The sequence below is a fragment of the Hydra vulgaris genome, chromosome 13 (genome assembly GCF_038396675.1).
Source record: "Hydra vulgaris chromosome 13, alternate assembly HydraT2T_AEP".
Lineage (NCBI taxonomy): Eukaryota > Metazoa > Cnidaria > Hydrozoa > Anthoathecata > Hydridae > Hydra > Hydra vulgaris.
Genome location: NC_088932.1, coordinates 24,970,104 through 24,996,413, shown reverse-complemented (window position 1 = coordinate 24,996,413; position 26,310 = coordinate 24,970,104). Strand labels below are relative to the sequence as shown.

At 26.7% G+C, this 26,310-nt stretch overlaps 1 protein-coding gene across 1 annotated transcript; it reads left to right on the top strand.

Moving 5' to 3' along the window:
* The first annotated feature begins 873 nt into the window (after positions 1-873).
* LOC100215143 (LIM and senescent cell antigen-like-containing domain protein 1) lies at positions 874-25,007 on the top strand. The gene is made up of 10 exons (XM_065815392.1): positions 874-1,086; positions 14,972-15,017; positions 15,377-15,564; positions 17,306-17,455; positions 17,545-17,640; positions 17,735-17,792; positions 17,963-18,055; positions 18,164-18,212; positions 18,899-18,974; positions 24,550-25,007. The coding sequence occupies exons 1-10, from the start codon at positions 977-979 to the stop codon at positions 24,656-24,658; spliced, it is 975 nt and encodes a 324-aa protein (XP_065671464.1). The 5' UTR covers positions 874-976; the 3' UTR covers positions 24,659-25,007.
* Positions 25,008-26,310: the final 1,303 nt, after the last annotated feature.

Below are 26,310 nucleotides of genomic sequence, written 5' to 3'. Positions count from 1 at the left end.
AAGTACACACAAATCCAAATTGAGTACTATTTATATAAGTCAAAAACACGCATCAAGATTAGTTTATAATAAAGATAAACTCACCCATGCTGAACCCTTATTAAAAACCTTGAATGCTCTAAATGTTTACCAAATAAACATCTACCAAAATGTACTATTCATGCTTAAATACAAACTTGGACTAGTCCCATCGTATTTTTTAGATAATTTTTTTCAAGTTAACTCTAATAGATATATAACAAGAGCAACAGGCAACTTCATACTGCCTAAAAGAAAAACAAGTTTCTCACGGTTTTCTATTTCCTACCGGGGTCCGTACCTATATAACAAAATAATATCAAAAAATATAGAACCTAAAGTATTAAATAATCCTGCCATCTTGAAAAATAAATTAAAACACCTCATACTTAATATCAACAATTATATTGACATGTATTAAACTTAGCAACAAAATTTATACTAAAATATTTATGTGTATCACTGACTGTATACTGTTTAACCACTTCTGATTATATATAAATATAAAAGAGACTTTATTTAACCACTTAAAGAGGTACTCGATGATAAGTCTTCTCAGACTTTTACGAGTTTTCCTTTACAACAACATGTTTTTATGATAAGAAACACTATTAGTTTACGTTATACTTAGTTATATTTGTTAAACCACTTTTTATTATGATACGTGGTAATATTATGTTATATATAATTTTATTTTTTACGTTGCATTATATTATATTATGTAATTGTAACGTAACGATGTGTAAATATATTAAAGTTGTATAAAAAAAAAAATATATATATATATATCTATTAATTACTACATCCCAGTGGCGCGCCTTTTTTTTGCTGTTTTCTTGGCGATCCTTTAATTCAGATCCAGTCTTAAATAATAAACGCAATGTTTCGGTCTGATAAGTTTAATGTCTAATAGTTTAAATATTTTCCTTGTTTTGAAAAGTTTAGTTTTAAGTCAAACATGGCGCTGGTTTCAGGGCAATCAGTTTGTAATGTTTGCAATGAAGTATTCGAAAATGATGAAAAAATGGTAAATTCAAATGGGGCTCTCTATCATGAAAACTGTTTTGTGTGAGTTTGTTTATACAGTTGTGCAAATAAGACATCAAACATTTTTAAATCTTTATACTTTCTTGACTACTGAAGTTATGGTTATTTTTCATTAAGTTCGAGCTAAATTAATACAATATATTATGAAAAATGCTGTAGAATTTATTTTCGGTGAGTTAAAACCACGTTAGTGTTTTGACTATAATATAACGGCGTGAGGTTTCGTCAAATGAGCGTTAATATTGTTTGCTATTAGAAGTTATTAAGTTATTTAATTTTTTTAAATATGTATCATTATTGGCTTACAATAATTTTTAAAAATAGGTATCTTTAATTGAAAAAATGAAGATCAATAAATTATTCTTTGCTGTAAAATATAATTTTAGATCAATTTTACCGTTCTTCTTTAAAATGAGCTAAGAAACATGAGTTTCTTAGTATCACTCAGTTTTTATTTAATGTTTAGTAATGTTATTAAGTGATCTTGACAGTTTGTAAATTGATCATGGAGTCAGTCATTGAAACACCTTTTAAACCGAAGTTCAATGAGCGTTTCACTGACTCCAAAATAAACTTTTATTTATATTCTGGAATTTAATGATGGCATGCAAACCATTTCAAAATCTTTTAATAAAATTAGGTAGAGGAATGATGCTGAGTTGTTTAAGAAAGTAAGGCAATTAATAGAGAAAATTTTTTTACCTCTTATTTAATAAAAAATTATTAAACAATGCAAACCAGCATCAAAAGTTTGCAGTCTCTGTTTTAACGAGAATTTTGTTATGAAAAAAGAGAAAATTTATTAAGTACAAGAAGAAAAATAATTTGGAAGTGTCGAAAACAAATTTCTCTTTTTCTCATTTGATAGAAAATTAATCCTTAATCATTTACATCAAATTTTGTTTCCATGGAGTCATTAGAATTCACACCAAAGTAATTCTAGTTCTAATTGTAAAATTAATGCTTAATTTTTAATTTTGTAACTTATGGCAGATGATTGCCCTTAGGCATGAAACTTAAAGTTTCTAGATGAATTAGACAAATAAAAGTTTTTAGAGCATGTAGGAACAGATACAGTAAAGGAATGAGACTTTGCTGAATGACAAGTCAAGCAAAAATGTTATGTATACCTAAATACCATGGGGTCATTTCATATGAAATCATCCACCACAAAAAAAAATTGTGTCTGTTCGTCAAATTATTTACACAATTTGAAAAACAGACAGTCGTTAACAAAGGTAGGTCTAACATTTCATCTCTCATTCATGGGACTGATCTTAATACCTCTTAATACCTCTTATATTTGATCTTAATATCACTTAATATCTCTCCCAAGGATAAGGCTGAACTATTTGCAAAGAACTTTTCTTCTAATTTGACTCTTGAATTTTATGGCCATTCTCTTCTTCTTCTTCATATGGTGTATCTGAGAAAGTTTTTGAGATTATCAAATTGTTTCTTTCTAACCGCTTGTTAAAGTCATCCTCGAAGGCCATCACTCTTCTTTATTTCCAGTAACTTCTGTGGGAAAGTGGAATAGTATCAAAAATTAACTGATCGAAAAAATGATTAATATCAAAAAATAACTGACCGAAACCCATTTTAATGATTAACATCGAAAATGTGATTTTCAGATTAATATATAAAAGTTTTTAAATCGAAGTTCACAAATGTAGAACAATATCGAAATCAATAAAAAAGGAATAAGATCGAAAACTCATTTTAATGATTAACATCGAAAATGTGATTTTCGGATCACACTTTTTTTTTGTTTTAGTACTAGGAGAAAATTTTAGGAAACTTTTAATACTAAGTCACTTTTCAATAAGAAACTTATTTAAGAGTTCGATGAATATTTTCTAACTTTTCACCTGAATATTACATCAATTTTACACGAAGTTAGCATTATCTACAATGGAGAACAGCAGTTTAAATGAACAGTTAATTTGCATGCTCAATAAATAGTTTAATTTGCATGTGCAATGAAATTCAATTCGTATTAAAACTTGAAATTTAAGAAACTTTTAAGAAACTCAATATTCTCAAATGTTGTTAGAGAACTTATCAATATAATATATAAGTTTGCACACCAAAAGCACTGTTCAAAAAATAGTCACAGTTTCAATGGTTTCATTTCTCAATCAATTACTATCAATTTTTATAACTGAAGCAGTTTTTATTATTTACGTAAATACATTTCATCAAATATTAAACAGTTATCTTGCAACATTTTTGGCCAATATTGAGTAATAATTTTGCATACTCTATTGTGTCAATATTACCAGAAAGTGTTTTCAATAAAGAAAGCAATGGAAAATCTTTCCAAATAATTTTTAATGGTAATATAATGTATGCTTTAAATAATTGCATGGAAGTATAACACTAAAATAATGCATATCTATCAGTATTTTCTAATTTCTTCTTTATTTTTTTTTAAGTTCTTCGAAAACCAAACCAAACAGATTCTGTACGATTTTGTAAGTAAGTAGGAAAGTGTTCCAACATAAATATGGAGGGCATTTTTATAACTATTACAAAATGTTATGTAAAGATAATAGACAACTTGTAAAATATTTTCATTTAAGCTCTCAGCAACTTGTATAATAATACTCAATAACTTCTGGTATGAAAATTTTATTAAATAACATCTTGTAAAATACAATATGATAATTAATTTTTAACATTTGTTAGCTACATACCATACCAGCAATGTATTTAAAATTGTGTGCTCAATATTTTTTTAGTATTTACAATGTTAAACATTCTGGAACAGAATGACCAGATGACTACATGTAATAGTTATTTTCCCATGGTATTTGGAGGTAGAGTGGGTATTGTTTATAAGCTTTTATTAAAAAGGGTCTTTTATCCTGCTCTCCTTGTTTTAAAATATTTTTTTTCTTTAAATTTTTTTGCACATATAACAGATGACTTAGTTGGCATATAGTTTTGCATATTTACAAATAACTTTATCCTTTAAACTTTTTATGGTTCGTAAGTTTTTATTGATTTTGACTAAAAATTATGTAACTTTTTATTTTTTGTTGACATTAAATGTAAATAAAATCAAAACATCTTGTTTTAAATCGTTTTATAAATAACCAACAACACAACATTCAATATTTTTTGTTCTATTAATAGAACTTTTAGTTTATATTGAATAAATTATACAATTATACAGTATAATTACTGCACTTTAATTCAAAACCGCAAAATACTGGCCTTCTATTTATTCTGCTTTTGGAATTTTCGAACCTATTCCTTAATTATTCACATTTTCAATATTATTCCGGAAAGTCCCTTTTTGTTTTTATTCCTTTTTTCACAACTTCAATTTAATTCCGTTTTTTGAATTTTCGATAGTATTCCTTTTTTCACAATTTCGATATTCTCTTTTGAGCTATTTCAAGATTATTCTCTATTTTGATATTATTCTGGAAAGTCCCTTTTCAAGATTAGTCAGTTTGGCTATTTTTGATACTGTTACTACTACTACCCACTTCTGTAATAGATTAGGGCTCACAATTAGGGATGTACCAAATTTAATTTTTCCAAATCCGGCCAGAGCCAGGTTTTGAAACAAAATTGCAGGAGCCAAAATCCTGTACATCCCTACTTGACACTGATAGTGTTCTCTATACCAAGTGATAACTGTTTTCTGTTTAACTCCATTGTTGTTATTAAAATAGAAGGATGCAATTTCACATAGCATCATTACATAACAAAATAATTGATAAATGATTAAAACTTTCAATTTGAAAGTGAAGTAATGTAACTTCAGTTTCAATAATTTTTTTAAAATGTCTTTGATCAGTTTCAAATTGTATTTTAGAAATATTAAGCGAGCTGCATTACGTGGCAGGAGTAAACTCTGATGATCATTGAGAACCTCTCCAGCAACACTGAACAAATGTCTGATGGTGAACTTGTCAGTGGGGCACGCAAATAAAATGTGAGCTACTGTCACCACAGCTTCCCATCGTTGCATGTTATCACTCCACCACAGTAGTGGATCAGCGTGTCTATTTATTTCTACCAGATACTAGCTTAGCTGAGTGTTAATGCCTGTTTGTAATTGTTGTTCATGTGCTGTGCCACCAGGGGACATAGACTGAACAATCTCATCAATAGATTGTCAGAGTAATGATGATGTAGAAGAATTATTCAACCTGGCTTGTTTTGTTGGAATTTCTTCATTTTTGTCAATCGCAGCTCAGCATGCTCAGATTAACTTTCATCTTGCATTGATACTCTCTGCACTGTAACTTTATTGAATATATATTTAACCACATTTGTGTCTTCACTTCAGATTCTATCGTGTGTCTTCGCTTCAGAATATCATGTGTCTTCTCTTTATAATTTTTAATTGAGTTGTTCGAAATCAGGCATAGCTAATCAAATTGTAAAGAAATGTAGATACAGATACCATTATAAACATGGAGTTCATAGAATATTGAATTACAAAGAACATTGATTTGTATAAATAAAATATTAAGTATACATGTAAACATGGGAAAAAAGATGTAATATATATCTGACTAAAGTTCAGAAATCCGGCTAAAATTTTGCCAGCCTTACTATTTTTTTGCCGGAGCAGGATTTTTAAAATTGGTGGGATTTCAGCCGGAGCTAAAATCTCATACAGCCCTGCTCACAATGGTTTGTACGGAATACTGTTGTCATATTTGGGCTGGTTCTTTTAGACAAAGTCAAAAACAGGGGTTATCTTTTTCTGGATATTTCCGGAATTCCGGATATTATTTTAAACTTTTAGTCTTTCCGAATATCTAAAACATTTTCCATAAATACAAGTTTAAGTATATATTTTGTAATAAATTTGTTTTTTAAACTTTTTCACTCATCAATCATAGAAAAATTATGAAAAGTTTGTAAAAAAAAGTTAAAACAACTCAGCCAAAAGCAAAATTAAAAAAAAAAAGGAAAAATATATTCCGAATTTTTTCCGGATATTTTATCCAAGCAATTTTCTGGATTATTTAAATATGACCTGGATGATCTATGCAAAAAACTACTTGTAAACGTACTTGGACCTGCTCTATCTGCTAAGCTTGAGCCTCTTTCCCATCATCAAAAAGTTGCATCTCTTTCTCTTTTATACAAATACTATCATGGTCGATGCTTAAAGGAGCTATTATCTCTAGCTCCATCACCTAAAGCTCTCTCTCGCTTGACTTGTCATTCAGCAAAGTCTCATTTACTGTATCTTTCCCTGCATTCTCTAAAAACTTTTATTTGTCTGGTATTTTTCCCTGCATTTCACTTTCCCTTTGGATCTCTCTCCCATCCTCATGTTTTCCTGACTCAACATAACTTTCAACATTTTAAGTCTTCTGTCAATCGCTTCCTTGCTCTATAACTCTATTTTTTTTTTCTTGTAATTTCCAACTTAATAGTGATTGCTTGCAGTCTTGTGAATCAAAATTAAAAAAATAAAAACGACATTTAATAATATCTCGTAAATGGTTCAGAAGATTTTTCTAAAATTTGGAACCTAAATTGATTTTTCTTAAGGAATTTAAAAATGCTGCTCTATGGACTTGATAGTCTCAAGAAAAACCTCATTTATCCAACTTTATTCAAAATTATTGACTTGTAAATTATTGATTTTCAGAACTAAAATAAAGGCTATCACTCAAAATCCCTTTAGTAACTTTAAACTAAAAAAACTGATTTCTGCATTGTCTCAGTAATATTTAATCAATGTAAGCTCTCAAAAATAACATCTTTTCAGAAATTTAAAAAACTTCAATTTTGTAATGAAGGAAATAGAATGTTTTTTAAAACAGTTAATAAATTTAAACTTCAATATAGTGTTATTTAATAACTAGTTTAGGATACATTCATAATTACGGGCATCCAAAGGGGGTAAAGGTTAAGGGGGTTAGACTTAAAAAAATATGTTGTTATATCTTCTTGAATTTTTTAAACAAACCCTGTGTCATGGTCAATATCTTCTGAAAGATAACAAAAGGATTTTTGTTTGTAAATTGTTTTCTCTTGAAAATAAATTACTATTGTTAAAAGTTAACACTGACCAAATACATTTGATCAAATACAAATACATAAATTCTAGATTTGCAAATACAAATTCAAATACTAGTATATGCAGTCCGCATTTTCCAAAATATGAATACAAATACAAATATTTGTACTTTAGGTTAAGAAAAAATATAAAGATTTTTTAAGATAAGACTGATAAAATGATCTTAATAGAAGAATGAAACTAGTCTTTAGACACATTTTTTTAAAAACAAGATTTTAATATATTTTAGTGTTAAAAACAGAAGAAGAAAAAACCAACCTCTTGTTTTTTCATTAACTAATTTAACCTGTGTAAAAAAATACAGGTTAATTTAGTTTATGGAATTGCAAATACATATCAATCAAATAGAAATACAAGTTTTTAAAATATCTAATTTGTGTTTTTGCTATAAATGAAATAGTGATAAGGTTGTCAATGCTGTCACATAAGAAATTGTTAAATTTATCTAGTGGCAATTATTGTAGCAGAACATTCAGTACTCTGCCATTGCTTGAATACTACATCTTCTAGCTCATAATCTATAAACTCATGCACTAAACAACTTTTTAATGGTTGAATACTAGGACATAGCTTACATCAGTAAAGTATACATACTGGTGAAATAGGTTGTTTTTTTTCATAGCATTGATAGAATCCTTTTGCTCATTATTAACATGTCTTGAAGTATTTACATTTGCGCTTTATGGTGATAAGAGTCACTTAAAGAAATTTTCTTTTTGATTTCATAAATTAAAATATTTAAATGTTTCAATGTCATATCTTGTTGTATGAGAATATATATATATATATATATATATATATATATATATATATATATATATATATATATATATATATATATATATATATATATATATATATATATATATATATATATATATAGCAGAAAAGAACAGCTGCATACAAACCATATTTTTTCTTCGTTATATTTCGACCTGTTTTTGCACAGATTGTCATCAGACTTAAAATATAATACAAAAAACTGTTACAAATATTACATAAAAACATCAAAGAAGACATTAAAAAGAAGCCATAAAAGATTACATAACAACGCAAATAAAAAATTAGAAAAAAATTTTTTAAACAGATCTCCAATTGTTTGTAGAAATTTTAACACCATTGTCACTGTTAAGAAGTATCGGAGCGTGTTTTATTTCCTGGTATGTTGAGGTGTAGTTAATTTCAAGCGATTCTCTAACTTTACATTCGTCGTACTCTGATTTTATCACTAGAGTTATCGGATGTGACCAATCAAACATACCATTACATTCTCTACCACGTTTAGTTGCCCCAGATGCATCCTATTTACCTTTTTTTTTATGTTCAATGTATCTCGATGAAATTTTCTTTTTTGTTTTGCCAATGTATATACTGCCACAAGAGCATGTGAGTTTGTAAACTCTGGGATTGCTATTGGGAATTAACTCTGACTTGTTGTTACATAAGATATTTTTTAACAAAGATGGTGTAGTAAAAATTATTCTGGCTTGTAAGGTTTAATTTCTTTTCTAAATTTTGGACCTATTCTTGGGAGCTATGGAGCTTAACTGTATATTTACTTGTTTCTGTTTTATTATAATTTATTTTAAAAAGGTTGTTTGTTTTCTGAATACAGTTTTGGCAGTTGTTTCAAACTTTAATCTATTGTGTCCATTTTCTGCAAACATGTTTACTAAAAACTGTATTTCATCATTAAGATACTTTGTGGAACAAGTTTTAATGGCACGAGATACGAAACCTTTAAAAACACCCATAACTATTTTTGGATTTATGTTTGATGTGTGTTTTATTTGTATATTAGTGATAGCTGACTTTCAATGGATTCAGAAGTCATAGTATGAGTTATTAGTGTTGGTTACAGTTATATCCAAGAAGTTTAGTTTTTTTGTATTGTTTTCTTTTTCTTAAGTATATTTTATTGCTGATCTTGTTTATTTACTAACTCCAGAAACTTATTGTGATTTTGTATTGAGTTGAATCTTGCATGACAATCATCTACATACCTTCTGTAATTCTTTGGCGAAAAATGACCAACCTCAGCAATAATAAGAACTTTAGTTTCCAAATGCTGCAAAAACACTTCAGCAACTGCAACCACTAAGGACAGTCCTATAGGTCCCAAATTTGGTATAGATCTTATTTTATTTTTGTATAAAAAATAACATTGGTTGAGGCAGAGTTCGGTCATTTCATGTATATCACTAAGAGTTGTTTTTTTAAAATTGATAATATCGTTGTTTAAAATATCAATAATCACAGGAATTACTCTGTCAATTGGAATGGATATAACGCCACCGCAATAGGATTTCTCATTTCCCAGAAAATTTAGCATCCCGGGATTCCTGGTTTGTAACTTATTTATCCCTGGGTTTCCCGCCATAATTTTTAATATAATAACAACTGGTTTTTCACTTAATCGTATTAATTTGTCACTTAATCATAAACAAATTTTTCCCATAAATAGACCCGCAGCAGAAAAAGCTCTTTCTGATTCAATTGATGTCGGCTTGATGGTCATTAATGTGGAGTATATTCTTTTTAAACTTTCGCTATGCTTTCCAGTTGCCTCAAAAAATTTGATTTCTTTTGTGAGGTTTTTTAAATTGCTAATGTCTTCTAGAGCTGCTTTTTCTACTTGTTTGACATTACAAATAGTCGCATCCAATTTTTGTTCAAGTGTCAAAATATTTTTGCCTAATAAATTTGGAGCAACAGGTTGAGGAATTGACAGGTCAGAAACCATGCTTTAATTATCACGACCCACTTCAACTATTTCATTATTTGATGAACTAGTCCTAGCATCCTCTATGTATAACCTGGTATAAATTTTTTTTGCTGCTTTTAATGCATGTTTGACGGTAAGAGTAGTTTGGAGTATATATTTCATTCCCAAATTTAACTAATAGGGTTGTTTAAAAATTTTAGTAGTCCAATTAAATTGACATTTCTGCGTTCTTCAATTCTCTGCTGCACAAATTGAAGCAGTTTATTAGCTATCAAATTTTTTTCTCCGCCAAATCGTCTAAGATGAATATCATTACACCTTCTGCGTCAAGTAGAGTAGCATTACTTCTACCAAGTCTTTCTATTCCAACTTTTATGGGTTGCCAAGAAATTGTTATGGCGTTCATAATTACATATTCATCTTCAGAGATATTCAGAACTTTTTTTAAATCGATCATTGCTTTTAGTATGCATGTTTTTAGTTTAAGTAATCTTTCTAGCATTGCAACAAGACTATTCCACCTTGTTTTGACATCTAATATCAGCTTCAGTACTTTATGAAACAGATTTTATGTAGATTTGTAAAACGTCATTTTTAGGAGGTGATTTGCAGAAAATTAGCACCACTTTTCGAACCTTCTGAATTGTTAAGGCTATATTTACGCTATTTTGTAAATCATCAATAAAGGTAACACCTGTTGAGCTATATGACTTATCATTACAGTCAAGTACATCATCAAACTAATCGTAATCACTCAAATTTTCATTGGAATCTTGCAACTGCGATTCAAATTCAATATATTTTGCTGAAGAGTCTGACTTTTTGTAAAGAATATTACATACTGCCAAATAAAGTCCGTGGGCATAACACAGCTGATACTCAATACCACTTTGCCGTCCAAATTTTTTCATTACGAATGCTCCGTCAGTGACACTAGCTATGATGTGCTTTTTAATTGATAAGTGAAATCTGACAGTTAATTTTCAACCAGATCAACAATTTCTGCTAGAAGTGATCCAGCTATCGGAGTCAATCCCAGGTTCCAAAACTTTGTTAATAAGTGTAAATTTACGTTTAAATAATGTTGATTTTTTAAAGGCGTATTCATGTAACAGTTAAGAAAATCGCGACCCACAAGATATTTCTTTTGTTATCTCTAAAACCTTAATTTGTTTTGCTAAATCATATTGTTTTTTTATCATGCTCATAACATGGGATGGATTTGGTAATAACATGCTTTTTTCAGACAATGATTTTCTAATGAATTCACTTTTTGTTATGGCATTTATTGAAAAGCCATCCACTGTTGCTAGCTTTGACACAATTTCCTCGATAGTCTGCTGCTTGACAAACAATGTGATTTTCTTTAGCACAATTTTAATTTCCGAACCAGTATCTTCATGTAGACGCTTCATATTTAAATCTAAATCTTTATGTGCATTTAAATGACGAAAAAGTTTTTTAAATACAAAAATTCTTAAATATTTCAACTTACTGTTTTCATCGCAGGAAATCTTTTTTTTTTCCTCATATTTTATGATAATGAGAAAAAAGAAAACATCGCATTGCAAATTGCAATGCATTCCTTGAATTAGATAGTTTAAGATAGTTTCAATAACATTTCTCGTTGTGCTAGGTTTTAATATAAGATATGAACACATAAAACACAAATAAATGCAATAATATTTTTCTTATTTTTGGTCGAATTAGCTCAAACAGTTATCATATGTAAAGTTAAAAAGAAACAATGTTCTGGGATATAAGAGTGGTGTCTCGGGAAATCCCGCTTCCACTTTTATCCCCGGGACCCGGTTTGAGAAACCCTACACTTGAATTTTACTAGGATCAATAAACCAAGACTTTGCTTTGTTAACAAACGAGGAGTTTAATAATTTTGTTTTTGTTTAAGGTTGGTTGAAATGATTGGCCACATTGGATAAATGCAGCCAGTCATTTCAAACTTTTATTTTGCAACTGGTATTTTGCTGTGTTTCATTGAACAATTTTAAATTTAACTGGTAAAATCCCAAACGATTCTATAGAGGTATCGAACTTAATTTTTTTTACACTTTTTAATTCCTATTCCTCAGGCAAACTAAAATTTCCATCAGTTTCTACTGCTTTTTTATAACATTTGCTGCAGAAACATTAGTTCTGCTGTAACTATAATAAATGTAAGATTACCTTTTATAGCACTTTTTTTACTTTCCTTGTGTTCCAAAAGGATTGCAATATTTTGAAATTTTCTTTTTTGTTTTAGTTAAAAAAAACTGTTTTAGAAAAATTCTATTTCCTTCATTACAAAGTTTAATTTTTTGAAACTGTGAAAAAATGTTTTTGAGTGCTTATTTTAAATATTAGAAAGATAATGCAGAATTCATCTTTTTTTGGTAGATCTAAGATAAAGTTATATTATACAGTTTAATAATAAAGTTAAAATAATCAGGGCTCAAATTAATGCAAAAAAAATCTAATTCCAAAAAAAAAATTTTATTTGAAATATCCCCCCTTGTCTGCCACTTTGCGGTAATGGGGTTGTGCTAGTACAAAATTGTATCTTTTGTATATTTTGTTGTTATTGCTTTTTTTTTTTTATGACATAATATCTCTCATATTAAAAATAATCTCATAAAATTCTTGTTTGGCTGGGTTTTAAATAGCTTAAATTACTGATATAATTGAAAACTTAAGTTGCAATTATAATATGTGTAAGAAATGTATTTATTACTATTACAATATTACTTCTAGTAGTTGGTTTTTTTAGCATGATACTTGAAAAAGTAAATACGTAAACATTGCAATGTTTAAATGACTTTAAACGGTCATAAAAAACTGTTTAAATGTTTTAACTGTTTAAGTAGGATAGGAAAAAATTTATTTTATTGCCAGTATGAATGGGTAAACTGATCATAAAACACATTTTATTTTAAAAGCGTTTTTTATTGTTATATAAAAACCTATACAAAACAACTATAAAACAATACTGAGAGTTTTGTCAATATAAAAAGCTTGCATTAATATAAAAAAAACTTCGCTACATTGTTTTAATTTATTTTAATAAATGATTTAGCATACTATTAAAATTTTAAATGTGATTCATTCAATTTTTTCAATCAAATCGTTTTGCAATAAAATAAATTGACAGATTTAATAAGTTGAATTATGTTTTCATAAGTGAATATATTTTAATAAGTCCAAGTATATGCTTAAATTTAATTTTTTCTTTTTTCTTTTTTTTTTTTGAAAAAAAAATATTTTGAACAGAATAATTAATTTCTGAAATTTCTATTTTTTATAATTTAGTTTTTATTTCACTTGTTTAACTCTTTCACTACTGCAAGCCACTGACAAAGTCAAAAAATCTTGAGTAATCCTTGATGAAAAAACCCCTTTAATTTAGTTCTTAAATAAAGCAGCATTAACACTGTAAAATTTGACTTGAATAAGTGAATAAGTATGTAGCTAACTAATTACAAAAGTATTTTGAAGAAAAACATTCATTTATACATTAAATAATTTTGTTTTTGATTTGTTGTTTGTTGAAATGTTTTAGTTACTATTTATAAAAACAATGGTTTTAAGCACTTTGCATTTCTTATTGTTCAATGATTCAGGTTAAAAACTTATTTAATTAAAAAGTTCATTTGTTTAGCTTTCTATTGATATTTAGTTTGTTATGCTTTTAAAAAGATTTACTATTCAAGTTTTAATTAGTTGTCAATGTTATGCCATCCAAATTTATTCTAATTTTACTCAAAAAAATGTGTGGTTGCAGCGAAAAAAAGATTTTTGTTAAAATGGCTGGTAGTAAAAGAGTTAATGTTTGCAATAGAATGTTTCTACTTTTTAGACTATATTATAGAAACAATAAATAATGACCCTTTTACAAAAAATATTTAACTAATAAAAATGTTTTTAAATTTTCCGCCTCATTTGCACTATTTTCTAAATCTGATATTTTTACTGTATCTTAATCTATGTTTGATTTTTAGGAATGATCCCCTTCCCATCTCCCCCTGCTAAGCCATAAGGTATTACGGGCATCATTGCAGTTTCCATTTAATTAAATTTTTTATTATAGAAAGGGCACATTAAAACTTTCAAATTATAGAAGACTAAAATTCTTTTGTTCGAATAGACTTCTTTTTAAAATGAATTCCTAAATAAATTTTGTGTATTTATAGAAAATGTTTTATCTTGATATCGCTATTAATAAAATGAAAATATAAAAAGAATAGTTATGTGTTCATATTCTATTTGAAATTTTTTGTTAAAATAATTTTACTTTAAAGCTTTTTATGCGTTAAAAACATATTAGGTATAAAAAGAAACACTGCTATGGCTAACTTTTGCAAATAAATACCTTTGAGCATATAAAGTATATTTATTAATTAAGTTTAGTAACTTAGTGTTGTTTTGTTTTACTGTATAGGTAATTTAGTGTAAAGTACTTTATATATAAAATGTGGGAAATTATTTGCTTTCATGCAAATTTAAAGAAATTAAAAAAAAAAAACTTTTTCTTTAAAAAATATTTTCACTATCACAAAAAGCAAAATGATTCATGATTCACAAGCAGCAATATGATTCATGATTCACAAGCACACAAAAAGCAAAATGATTCATTTAATTTGAGCCATGAAAATCAACATTTCCCCAGGGATATTAGGTGACAGTCTTTATTTTAGCTCCAAAAATCAATAATTTACCAGTCAATAGTTGTAAATAAAATTGGATAAAAAAGGCATTTCTTAATACTATCAAGTTTTTAGAGTAGTGTTTTTGAATTCCTCAATCAAAAAATCAATTTAGATTCTGAATTTTAGTAAAATCAAGAAATGCTGGTTAAACTCAAGTGAGCTTGAAAGAATTTCCTTTTTTAAAAAAATTCCTTGATAAATAGTTCCATATCTTTTTAAAAAATTCTTTCATAAAGTATAGTTTAACTTTAAATTTACCACATTTTAGATAATTAAAATGAAAACAAAATGTTTTAATAGTATATTATAGGTATCAAATGAATAAAATATTAAATATTTATAAATAATCTCTTATAAATATTTTCATATTGTAATTATTAGAAATATGAATTCTAAATTTTGATTTTATGTTTATAGGTGTGCTCAATGTTTTCGACCATTTGAAGATGGTGTTTTTTATGAAGTAAGTGCTCAGTATAATGTAGTTTTTTTTTAAAAAAAAAAATTTCTTATGTAATTTGAGAAGCATAATTAACATAGTGAAAATAATAAAATTGTTGTTGTTATTGTCATGAGCCCTGCCATTTTTGAAACAGCGATTTTAAAATGGCAGGTTTTACACACAAAAAAAACTGTAGTACTAAATATAAAGTACTATTTGACTATAGTGATATTTTGTATAACAAAAATGTTAAAGCATCTTGCTAGTATAATGTTAAAATATAATATCAAAATATAAAAACAAAAAAAAGTATAATTATAAAGTTTAATATAACATCAAAGTTGTTTTTTTAAACCAAAAGTTAATTAAAAATATTTTAGTTTGATGGTCGTCAATATTGTGAATACGATTTCCAGCAACTGTATGCTCCTTGTTGCAGAGGCTGTAAGGAGTACATTATTGGAAGGGTCATTAAAGCTGTAAATTCCAATTGGCATCCTGATTGCTTCCGATGTGAGATATGTGATGATGTTTTAGCAGATGCTGGGTTTGTTAAAAATGCTGGAAGGTAATTTTTAACAAACATTTTTAAATAATGTCATTTAGTTTTAAATGCATGTAATTTGATTTCATTTAGTTTATAATTTTAGAAAAAACTAAATAAAGTTGGTAAATAAGACTATTTTAGTTTTAATTTTTGGATCTACACTCCATTTTATGATGTGTTATTTAGGTCAATTAAAAAACACTACAATTAACCAACTGTTAAACTGTTAACCTACAATTAACTGTTTTCTTTTAAATACCGCAAGCAAATTTAATTTTTTTTAATTGAATTTGTTCTTTAAAAACTAAAATGCAAACTATTTGATTTAATTTGAAAAACATTAAAAATTCAAAAAAAGTTTATTTAGGTTGAATTATTAAATTTTTCAAATAAATATGTTTTCAAAATAAATCAAACTTATTGCACTGTATCAGAAAGCTTTTTAAATTTAAGTATTATATTTTGATTGATGATATTGTATTTTTATTTTTGATTGGATATGCAGGTTAGGGTGTCCAAAATAAAATCTATCCTGGTTATATACCTTAAATTGAAGATAAATGTTAAGTTTATATTATTTAAAGAGAAAAGCTTTGGTCTTTTAATCTTTAGGAATTGTTAGTTGTAGATTTTTCTCGAAAAATCTATAACTAACACTATAATTATTTGTAATTACATTTATGTATTTATGTATACATATATTATTAAGAATTTTTAAGACTTTTTTCTAATATTTCATATTTTTCTTTTTTGTTTTCTGCTAATTAGCATCGATTTTGTTAGATGGTCTCTGTGTTATGATGGATGACTTCGAAAAAAAAATGCTACAATTGGTGAAATTTTGTTAACATTTCTCTCCTCTTTTGTCATAACATTTAGTTTCTAATGAGTTAGTTGAAGCATCAATAAATATATCTATTTACCATAAATTTAGCTTCATGACAAGCAGAGGGTTAATGCAGAAAAATGGTCGGCAAAAACTGCCAACCTCACACACTTTTAGGTAGACATTGCTGAATGCTGACCCTAATTGTGAGTAACAGTAGATCTCATTCATTACAAATTTACTATAAAAGTGAAGAATGAGTTCAATATCGATTTAAACATTTTTTAAACTATTTCTAGTTTTTTTTCTCATAATTATTTCTAGTTTTTCACCAAAGGTAGTTTTTGGTCTGAAACCTTTTTTATTGGTTCCTAATATTGATAAAATATTGTTTTCTAAATTGCAAAATTCATCCTCCTCCTGTATTGACAGTCATAAGTCATCCAGTTCATAAGCTCATCAAAGCTTTTAGAACAAACAAACAAAAAAAAGATCAATAAGATTATTAATACGCTGTGTTACTATTGATTTCATAAATGTTAGAATCATTTTCAGTTTGATTTAAAAAAATGCTTATACAAATTGAGTTCTTACTCAATTTGTAAATCTATAAGTGTTAAAATAAAAGGTGTCTGTGGCAGTATCTAAGTAGCAAGTTGGATTGAACTTTGTACCTTGGTTAGAAGCTTTGCGTGCACTCTATCTGTGCCTCATTCACAAGAATACATTAGAATACTACTCATGAGTTCCATCTTGAACCATCATGAACCAGAATAAGAATTAAAGTTTTGTCATTTAAATTTTGACATATTGACATAAATTTAATTGACATATTGACATAAATTTAATTGACATATTGACTTTAATTCTTCTTTTTATTCTATACAATACTATACACACTCAATTGACATAAAGTTTTATATATCTTAAATCTAGAGCTCTTTGCAAACGTTGTAATGCAAATGAGAAATCAAAAGGTGGTAGGTTTATGTGTCATAAATGTCACACATATATTGAAGAAGGTAAACATATTGTTTATATGGGAGATCCTGTCCACCCATGGCATTACAACTGCTATGAATGCGGGTATGAAGACATTGTTTTTATATTTAATTTTTTGCAATATGAATTAATTGTCTATTGTTTTAATTAATGACTTATTTTGTCTTATTTAGAAAAGAGCTTGATGAAACTTGTCGTAAGCGAAACAATGAATTATTTTGTCTTCGATGTCATGATAAAATGGGAATACCAATATGCGGAGCTTGTCGGTGGGTAATCTTATAAAATTATTTAAATTGTGCCTAATTGTTTTATAATGTTTTTTATGGATTTCAATTTCTTAAAAACTATTTGTTAATTTAGCCAACCAATTGAAGATGAGAGAGTTGTTAATGCTATTGGCAAGCAGTGGCATGTCGATGCAAGTTTTTTTTTATATACCCTGTAAAGTTTTGAGATTTTTACTTAATAAGCAGAACTTAAAATTTTGTGTAGAAACATGATTCTGTGGTGGTATTATGTTTTTTATTTTTCATGTTCATAACTATTTTGTGTTCAAAAATTAATTATATTTTTTTACCTTTGCTGCAGCATTTTTGTTGTGCTAAGTGTGAAAAGCCATTCTATGGTAATCGGCATTATGAGAGAAATGGTCTTGCTTATTGTGAAACACATTTTAATCAGGTAGATGGTTAATTTTAGATAAAATATTATATTTAAATATAATATTATATATAAATAAATATAATATTTTATAAAAAAATAATGATTTCTTCTATAAATTATTATTAGTTGTTTGGCGACCTTTGCTTTATATGCAATCGTGCTATTACAAGAGATGGTAAGATTTATGTTGCTTGTTTAATAGTTTATTTTTTACAATGACTTTACAATGACTGGTGTTTTTATTGAAACCACAGTGCTATTATTTAAACTCTTTATGCAATGACTGGTGTTTTTATTGAAACCACAGTGCTATTATTTAAACTCTTTATACAATGACTGGTGTTTTTATTGAAACCACAGTGCTATTATTTAAACTCTTTATGCAACGACTGGTGTTTTTATTGAAACCACAGTGCTATTATTTAAACTCTTTATACAATGACTGGTGTTTTTATTGAAACCACAGTGCTATTATTTAAACTCTTTATGCAACGACTGGTGTTTTTATTGAAACCACAGTGCTATTATTTAAACTCTTATTTTAGTTTGAACAACTAATAAAGTATTTAACTAAATACTTTGTAAAAAATGTTTTAGTTTTTAAAAGAAATCTAAAACCTGAAAGTCTCATATTTTTTCTTTTATACTTTATATTTGTGCTTTATTATAAAACAATATAATGATAATATAAAAATATATATAATGATAATATAAAATCAACGCTTGATTGGTGGTTTTTTATGCAATTTTTTTTATAAAGTAAACAAACAATTTTAGTACATTTTGTTGTTATTTCATAACTTTATATTTGTAATAACTTTCTTTCATATTTTATTGAAGTATAAGAATGATCTTTTCTAGTTGTGACAGCATTAAATAAATGTTTTTGTGTGCAACATTTCACCTGCAATGGTTGCAACATGAAACTCACCTTAAAGTAAGTTATCTTTTATGTGTTTATAAACATTGGATCGAAAATAACAAGTAACAAAATAGTCATTAAAAAATTTAAATTGGATAGCATAATTTTTGTCCAGAATTGCTCGTCCTAGAAAAGTTGAGGTTTTTTTTTTAATTTTATTTTTGCAATTTTAAAAGATTTTTATGGATTCTTCATAGATTACACAGACTACAAAAATTTTTTGAGCTTAAATTTTTGTAGCTCAAGAAAACAGGACTAAGATTAAATAATATCAAATTTTATTATAAAGATTTGTTTAATTGATTTATACACACACACACACACACACACACACACACACACACACACACACACACACACACACACACACCAAAAAAACAAATAATTATTTCAATATCTTTATATTGTACAAAATCTTTATTTAATATATATATATATATATATATATATATATATATATATACATATTAAAGGCATCCCGAGATTACACACGTGTGTTCCTGTATGTCAGTGTGATGACCAGTTACTCAAAACCACAGAATCAAATAATTATTTCAATATCTTTTTATTGTAAAATAGCTTTATATAATATATATATATATATATATATATATATATATATATATATATATATATATATATATATATATATATATATACATATATATATATAAATATGTATATATATATACATACATATATATATATATGTATACATATTAAAGATTTAATTTTTTTACAACCTTATGTTCCTGTATCTCAGTTTGATGAATAGTTACTCAAAACCAAAGAAGCAGATAATTATTTCAATATCTTTTGAAAAAAATTTACCCCCAAATCAGGCTTGGTCAGGAAATGGGGGGGGGGGGATCACTCTCTATTACTGACCACGGAAATAATATTTAGTTGCAAAAAATTGGCCGTAATTTTTAGTCATTTTGAGAGCATTTCAAAAAACAAAAAAATAGTGCAAAAAAGATTAACTGGATGTGAGACAATTACAAAAAAAAAAAAACTAGGAAAAAAAAAACTTTTTTCGTGAAAAAACTTAAAGCAAAATAAATTAAATTTAGAACAAATATTTTCGAAACATTGCTCTTTTATAATTTTTTTATAAAATTAAGCGACATTTTTTATATAAATGGGTGGGGTTAAAGGGGGCTATAGCCTCGGACCCCTTAACTTGTTTCTCTGTGCAGCGGCCTTGTTCTTTAAGGTTCATGTTTTGGAATTATAGGGTTGAGAGAGGGATATAACCATAATTGAGTAGCCTCCTCATCTGCAGCGGCCTTCTCGGCCTTGGGTAGGTAAATTTAAAAATAATAATAAAGGGCCCTAAAATAGTCAAGAAGACATTTTTTTTTAGTTATTTTAATGCTGTGGCACATAAATAAGGCCTCTAAAATAAAAATAGCCCCTGGCCCAAAAAGTCCAACAAGATTCTAATAAAACTAACATTAGTTTTAGTTTTATTTAAGCTGAATTTATTTATAAATAAAAAAGTTTATTTTTTTTCGTAATTTGAAAAGTTTAACATATTTGAAACAATTCTTCTTAGTAAGATGAAATAATTAAATCATTGAGTTACTGTCGGAATTAAGTTAACTAGATAAAAATCAACTTAAAAGGTTAAAAATACTTTATGAAGAGGAAGCAGAACTGCTTAACAATACCGCTGATGATGTTTAGTGAGTAGGCTTTTTAATTTTAATTAGTATTTAAAACAGAAAAAAGTAACTTTGAGTTTAAGTATAACAAGTTTGTAAGAATGGCAACCGAAGCGAAAATGTATGTTCTTAGATATTGGTTAGTAAACCAATATCTAAGAACATAAAAACTTTTCTTTTTTAATGATATATTTATTTATTTGTGTTCTGTCGTTACCTCAGGCGCAGTGCTTGTACACCCGCGAGTTACTTTGTATGCATGTTTGTGTTTAGTAACCAGAAACTTCTTGTATGCTTATTTTATAATTAGTTTTATTAACTTTGATGATTATTAATAATTTCATTGAGAACACAATTATTGTTGAAAGTCTTTTTGTTTACAAAATAAATTGTAAAAATTGCTTTTAAAGATTAAACAGATCAACAAAATTACATTTACATAAAAAATACATACTTTTTAAATAAAAAATAAGAATATACTAATATAATCTTTAATATATAATAAACTTTCAAAACTTTCACAATTTAAAAAATATATTCAAAACACTTATTTTTTGTAAACACATTATAATGGTTTAAAAGATTAACAGTTTTGCAGATGTGGCTTCGAGAATGAGCCATAGTATTAAATTAATAAGTCATTTGATAATATATTCTTAAAACAATTTATGCTAGAAATCTCAAAACTTGACAAATCTTGAATAATACAATTTTTAAAACATTTCAACAGAATACTCTAGAACTTTATTTTGCTTAGTCAGCGTATTTTTTGAACCAATAGAATTAGTTGTTCGTAATTTGGCGGGTTTTTAGTGTTTGCGAATATTCTCTTTATTCTTCCGCTCCAAGATGTGTTGAGAACATTTAAGTTTATGTATGTTTCCATGTATGTCCATAAAACAAAAATTTTTTAAATTCATGTAAAAGAATTAACTTCATAATTGTTTTGCAGAGAAACGTGGAAATGTACATAAACTTAAATGTTCTCAAAACGTCTAAAAAATCTTTCTGTGGTCAGTAATCAAGAGTGATCGCTCCCGCTTATTATTAATATTAAGTCTTACAACAACACCATTCATTTTACCAGTGTTATCTCTAGTTGAAGAAAGAGATGATGGAAAATCAAATACTGTTCAGTATTTAATTTTTCACCATCTCTTTTTTCAGCTTAGAAGCTTCCTTAAATACTAACTTATAAACTCTGGGTAGACTGGGCTTTGCAATGTTAATAACATCGAGTGCCAGTTGAATACCATCGAGTGCCAGTTGCTTGCAAACTTTAGCAGCTTTTCTTGTTGATACTGTTAAGCAGAAGTTGATACTATAACTTCAAGCTTATCTGACTCTTTATCATTAAATAAGATATTGTATGATACTGATGACGATGGTCTTCTCTTGGAAGGATGAATTGTTTCCTTGCCTGCTTCTTTACAGGTGGCATAAACAAGTTTTCCTCGACTTTCTACTTGTAGATAATAGAGTTGTTTATCTTCAGCTGACAACCATACTTTGTTAGCTTTTGTGGTATCAAACAGATTGTCTAATGTGTCATATTTTCCTTGTTAAAAACATTCATCATAAGTTTTTAAATCACATGTAAGTTTTGCTTGTGTTACTTGATCGGAGACTAGAAGAAAATTTAGTTTATTATTCCATAAATTTTGAATTTCTTTAGAAATTTTTGCAATTCTTTCCTTTCTTCCTTTAATTTCAGCTCTAAGAAACTAGTATTGCCCAGCTTCTTTCCTTTTAAGTGCTGCTCTGCATTTTTCTTTGAGTGAAAATACTTGTGAAGGCACGGTGCCCCTTCTTTTATGCAACTGCTGAAATTTCATCAGATTTTTGGCCCAAATGGTCTTGTTCAGTGCTAAAACTTTTTTTTGCAACATTTTCTATAAATTTATATTAGCTCTAAAAATAAAAAATCAAAAGTAAATAAATATATAAATATAATAAGTAATAAATATGTACTCAATAATCATTAATTGCTTTCAATGTTATGTGTAATTTATGTAAATTGTGCAATACATATATTTTTACATATTTCAGTATAGCAGGTGCATAAGTAACAGTATGTTATAATCACCAAAAAATATCTGCTTAATTAATTTGTCTAAATTAAAAGATAATCTTTTTCTCTATATTAATTTCTTAACCTTATCAATTAGTCATTCGACAACAACAACAAAAACTAGTGCATAAAACCCATATATAGTCATGGTTTGAACTATCTACATTATTCTACACATATCTAGAGTGTTCTACGTCAATCTACACAAATCTAGAACTACATACAAAGTTCCACTGCCTGCTGCATTATATTAAGTCACAACAATAGTTTTTTATTTGGGGGTGACCTTTTTTGAAAATCTTGTGAGGCTGGGTGTTTTTTTTAATTATTTTTTGGTAAAAATTCATAGACTTATTACAGAGAAAATGTATTATTTAAAAGTTCATATCCCTAATACATTTTATTTTAATTTAGATTTAATTTTACATTTAAAACTTTGGAATAAATATTATAAATAGAAGACTTTACAGAGAAATATTAACGGAACAAAATACACATAATAAACATATAAAAATGATTCTAAAAATAATTTTGGTAAATAACCAATCAATATAACTAAAATTAAAAAAAAAAACTGTTTTATAGATAAGTCAATAGTATAGTGAGAATTTTTTTATCAAGTGAGGAATTTTCTAATTTTATGTAGAGTCCTTCTTTTATTTTTGATTCATGTTTGGTTTGAGCAGTACCCAAAACCTCAAAAGAATCACAATTAGTTTTTTGCAATTAATTGATGTATTTAAATGTTTATACACATAGAATTGTACATCAGTCATGAGGTATTCATTCAAGTTGTCAAATTTCAAGAGGTTTTTCCTATATAAACTGGCAGCTAGCTCAAGAAAATTTGTGGATTTAATTTGTGAGATTTAAGTATCTTAGAAAGTGAATCTTTTAAACAAAAATTATTTTGCATTTTATTAATAGTAAACATTAATTTTATGAGAACATCTTGGAAATATTTATGAAAAAATTTTCTGATTTTACATTATTGTATAATTATAGTAAATTCTAAATAATGGAAATATCTGATATTTGAGTTGTTTACAAAGCTAGAAAATTTGATAATATATTATCTTATTAATATATGATTTAATTTCATAGTCAATAATTTTTTGTAGAAGTTGATTGTTTTGTAAAACAAAAAAATTCTTTATCAAATCCCAGTCAAGTATTGTTAATTTTGTGTGTCAAACAACGTATTAGACCAAATTTGTAACAAGAAAGAACAATATTTAAAAAATTGTTGTAAAAGACCTATATAAGTCTTTGCAACCATCAAAATAATATATCTCAAAAAGGAATTAAATTATTTTATTAAGTACATCTTAAAAAGCAATCTTGTTTTCTTGTTCTTTTTTCATCGTAAATTTAAAATTTTTAAGCTGATTAAAAAGTTCTTGTGCTTTATATTAAGAATTAAAGATGGCGATTATGTCATCTATATACCATTTATGAAAAAAATGGTTCAGAAGTGAAACAATTATCAACCCATGTTTGCTCATGAAATCTGATGAAAAAATTAGGAGAACGTAAAGGAGAATGTTGCAACACCGTCTGTTTAATTGTAATATTCTTCCTAAAATAGAAAGTGAGAACCAGAAGTCGAAATTTGAAGTAATTTTTTAAACTAAGTTTTAGATTTTGTTGACTGAGTTTTTAGATTTAAACTTTTTTAATTTAATGATTTTAAAAAATTTAGATTCAAAAATCTGGTGTCCGCTTTTTTATATTTGTGTTTTGTTTATAATTTTTTGATCGTATCAGTAATCAAGCAACTTTTTAAAATGGAAAAAAATTAAACAAACTTCATTAACCTTAACTTTTGCATTAAGTTTTTGTTTTTTATTAGGAGCAAATTTCAAGAAATTGATATGAAACCTTTGTGTTTGCGCTGCCATGAGAAACTTCCGAAAGAACTGCGCAAACGGTTAAAGAAGCCGGAGCCAGTTAGTCGATAAACTATTTTATTTAATTTATATACATTATATGTTTGGTAAATGTGTGTATATATATATATATATATATATATATATATATATATATATATATATATATATATATATATATATATATATATATATATATATATATATATATATATATATATATATATATATAGTTTCTTGAATTTAAATGTCTAGAATAAAAAATTGTTTTATTTTTTAAAAATAATTGTATAAAGTTTCATTGTAAAGGTTTCATCATATGCAGACAGCTTTTATAGCATTAACTTTTTAAATACGAATGGCTTTTGTGCTTTTTTTTTATTCATTTATAAATGTAAAATATGTAAAATCGGTTGGTGAATTGTGTTTTATTTTTTCCGCAAACTATTAACAAAGATCTTTGCTCTTTAATATTTTTAAAAAATTAATTTTTGTTTTAAAAGAATGTGTCCTTTGGTAAAAGATTGCTAATATACTAAAACTTTGCTAACATAAACGCTGAATAGCTCAAAATTTTAATATTTTACTAGGTCTCAAGCTCTAATGCCTACATTCTTTGCTCCAATTAGAAGTTATTTTTTTAAACTATCTTGATTATAAAACAAATCATTTTATAAGTTAATATTAATTACATGAAAGAAATTCAAAAAGTCTTAGGTTTTAATGGATAATATTAGTTAGGCATATGCTAATACTGCATTATTCGCATATAAACTCTGCTTGAAAAAGTTCAAACGAAAAAAAAATCTCTAAAACTCTAGTATTAAAACTAAAACTAATAAAATGTTTTTTAATCTTTTGATTAAAAAACTTATTTTCATTCTGATTAAAAATAATTAAAAAATCTTCTTAATCAGAATGAAAAATAAGTTTTGGGTTTTCATAGAGCATCGGTTATATGAATACTTTACAAATCTACAGATTCTCTAGCGTTTTTACAATTTACTTCAAGCATAACATATTTACAAAAACACATAATGAAAATTGGTAAAAACGAATCACCATAATTCATTTTAGGGTAATGTGGATCTGAGGGGTCATTAACTGGTATTTGTCTGGGTACAAAGGTTTTTATTATAAGATTTTTATTATAAGTTTTTATTATAAGAAGTTTTTATTATAAGAAGTTACCTAAAGCGTTTAAAACTGCACTTGTTAGGTAAAATAGATATGGGGGAGTTGCCGAAATTGGAACAACTAACCCTACGGGTATTTGTTTTTCAAAGTTACGTTCTAAATATCTTTTAAACGTTTTTTAAAGTTCTTTTCGTAAGAATGTTTAGAAGACGTTTAAAATACATTTAAAAACAAATGCCCGCTGGGAAGGAATAAATATATTTTAACTGAAAATGGTTTTTACTAAGAAAACGTTAATGATTTATTTCATATAAACAGACAATTCTACTATACTTTTAACCGTAAATCGACTTGATCGATTCCATCGTTATTGAAAATAAACTTTGTTTTGTCAAGACACCATTTTATTCCAATCAAGGCAACCGGTTTCCTAAATCGGAACATTTTGATTCCTTAATCGGACCAGCTCGCTTTATTTAAAAAAAAAACTAGTAAAACCAATTTAAAATTATTTTCATCTTTATAGTGACAATATAAAAAATTCATTCAAATTTATTATTTCTTGTTTGAATAATATCTAATATAAA

What these genes read in the sequence shown, in the direction of transcription:
- LOC100215143 (XM_065815392.1), top strand. Translation starts at nt 977, where the DNA reads ATGGCGCTGGTTTCAGGGCAATCAGTTTGTAATGTTTGCAATGAAGTA. An exon ending in TATCATGAAAACTGTTTTGT is followed by an intron (nt 1,087 to 14,971) that starts GTGAGTTTGTTT and finishes TTATGTTTATAG; the next exon opens with GTGTGCTCAATGTTTTCGAC. An exon ending in AACATGAAACTCACCTTAAA is followed by an intron (nt 18,975 to 24,549) that starts GTAAGTTATCTT and finishes GTTTTTTATTAG; the next exon opens with GAGCAAATTTCAAGAAATTG.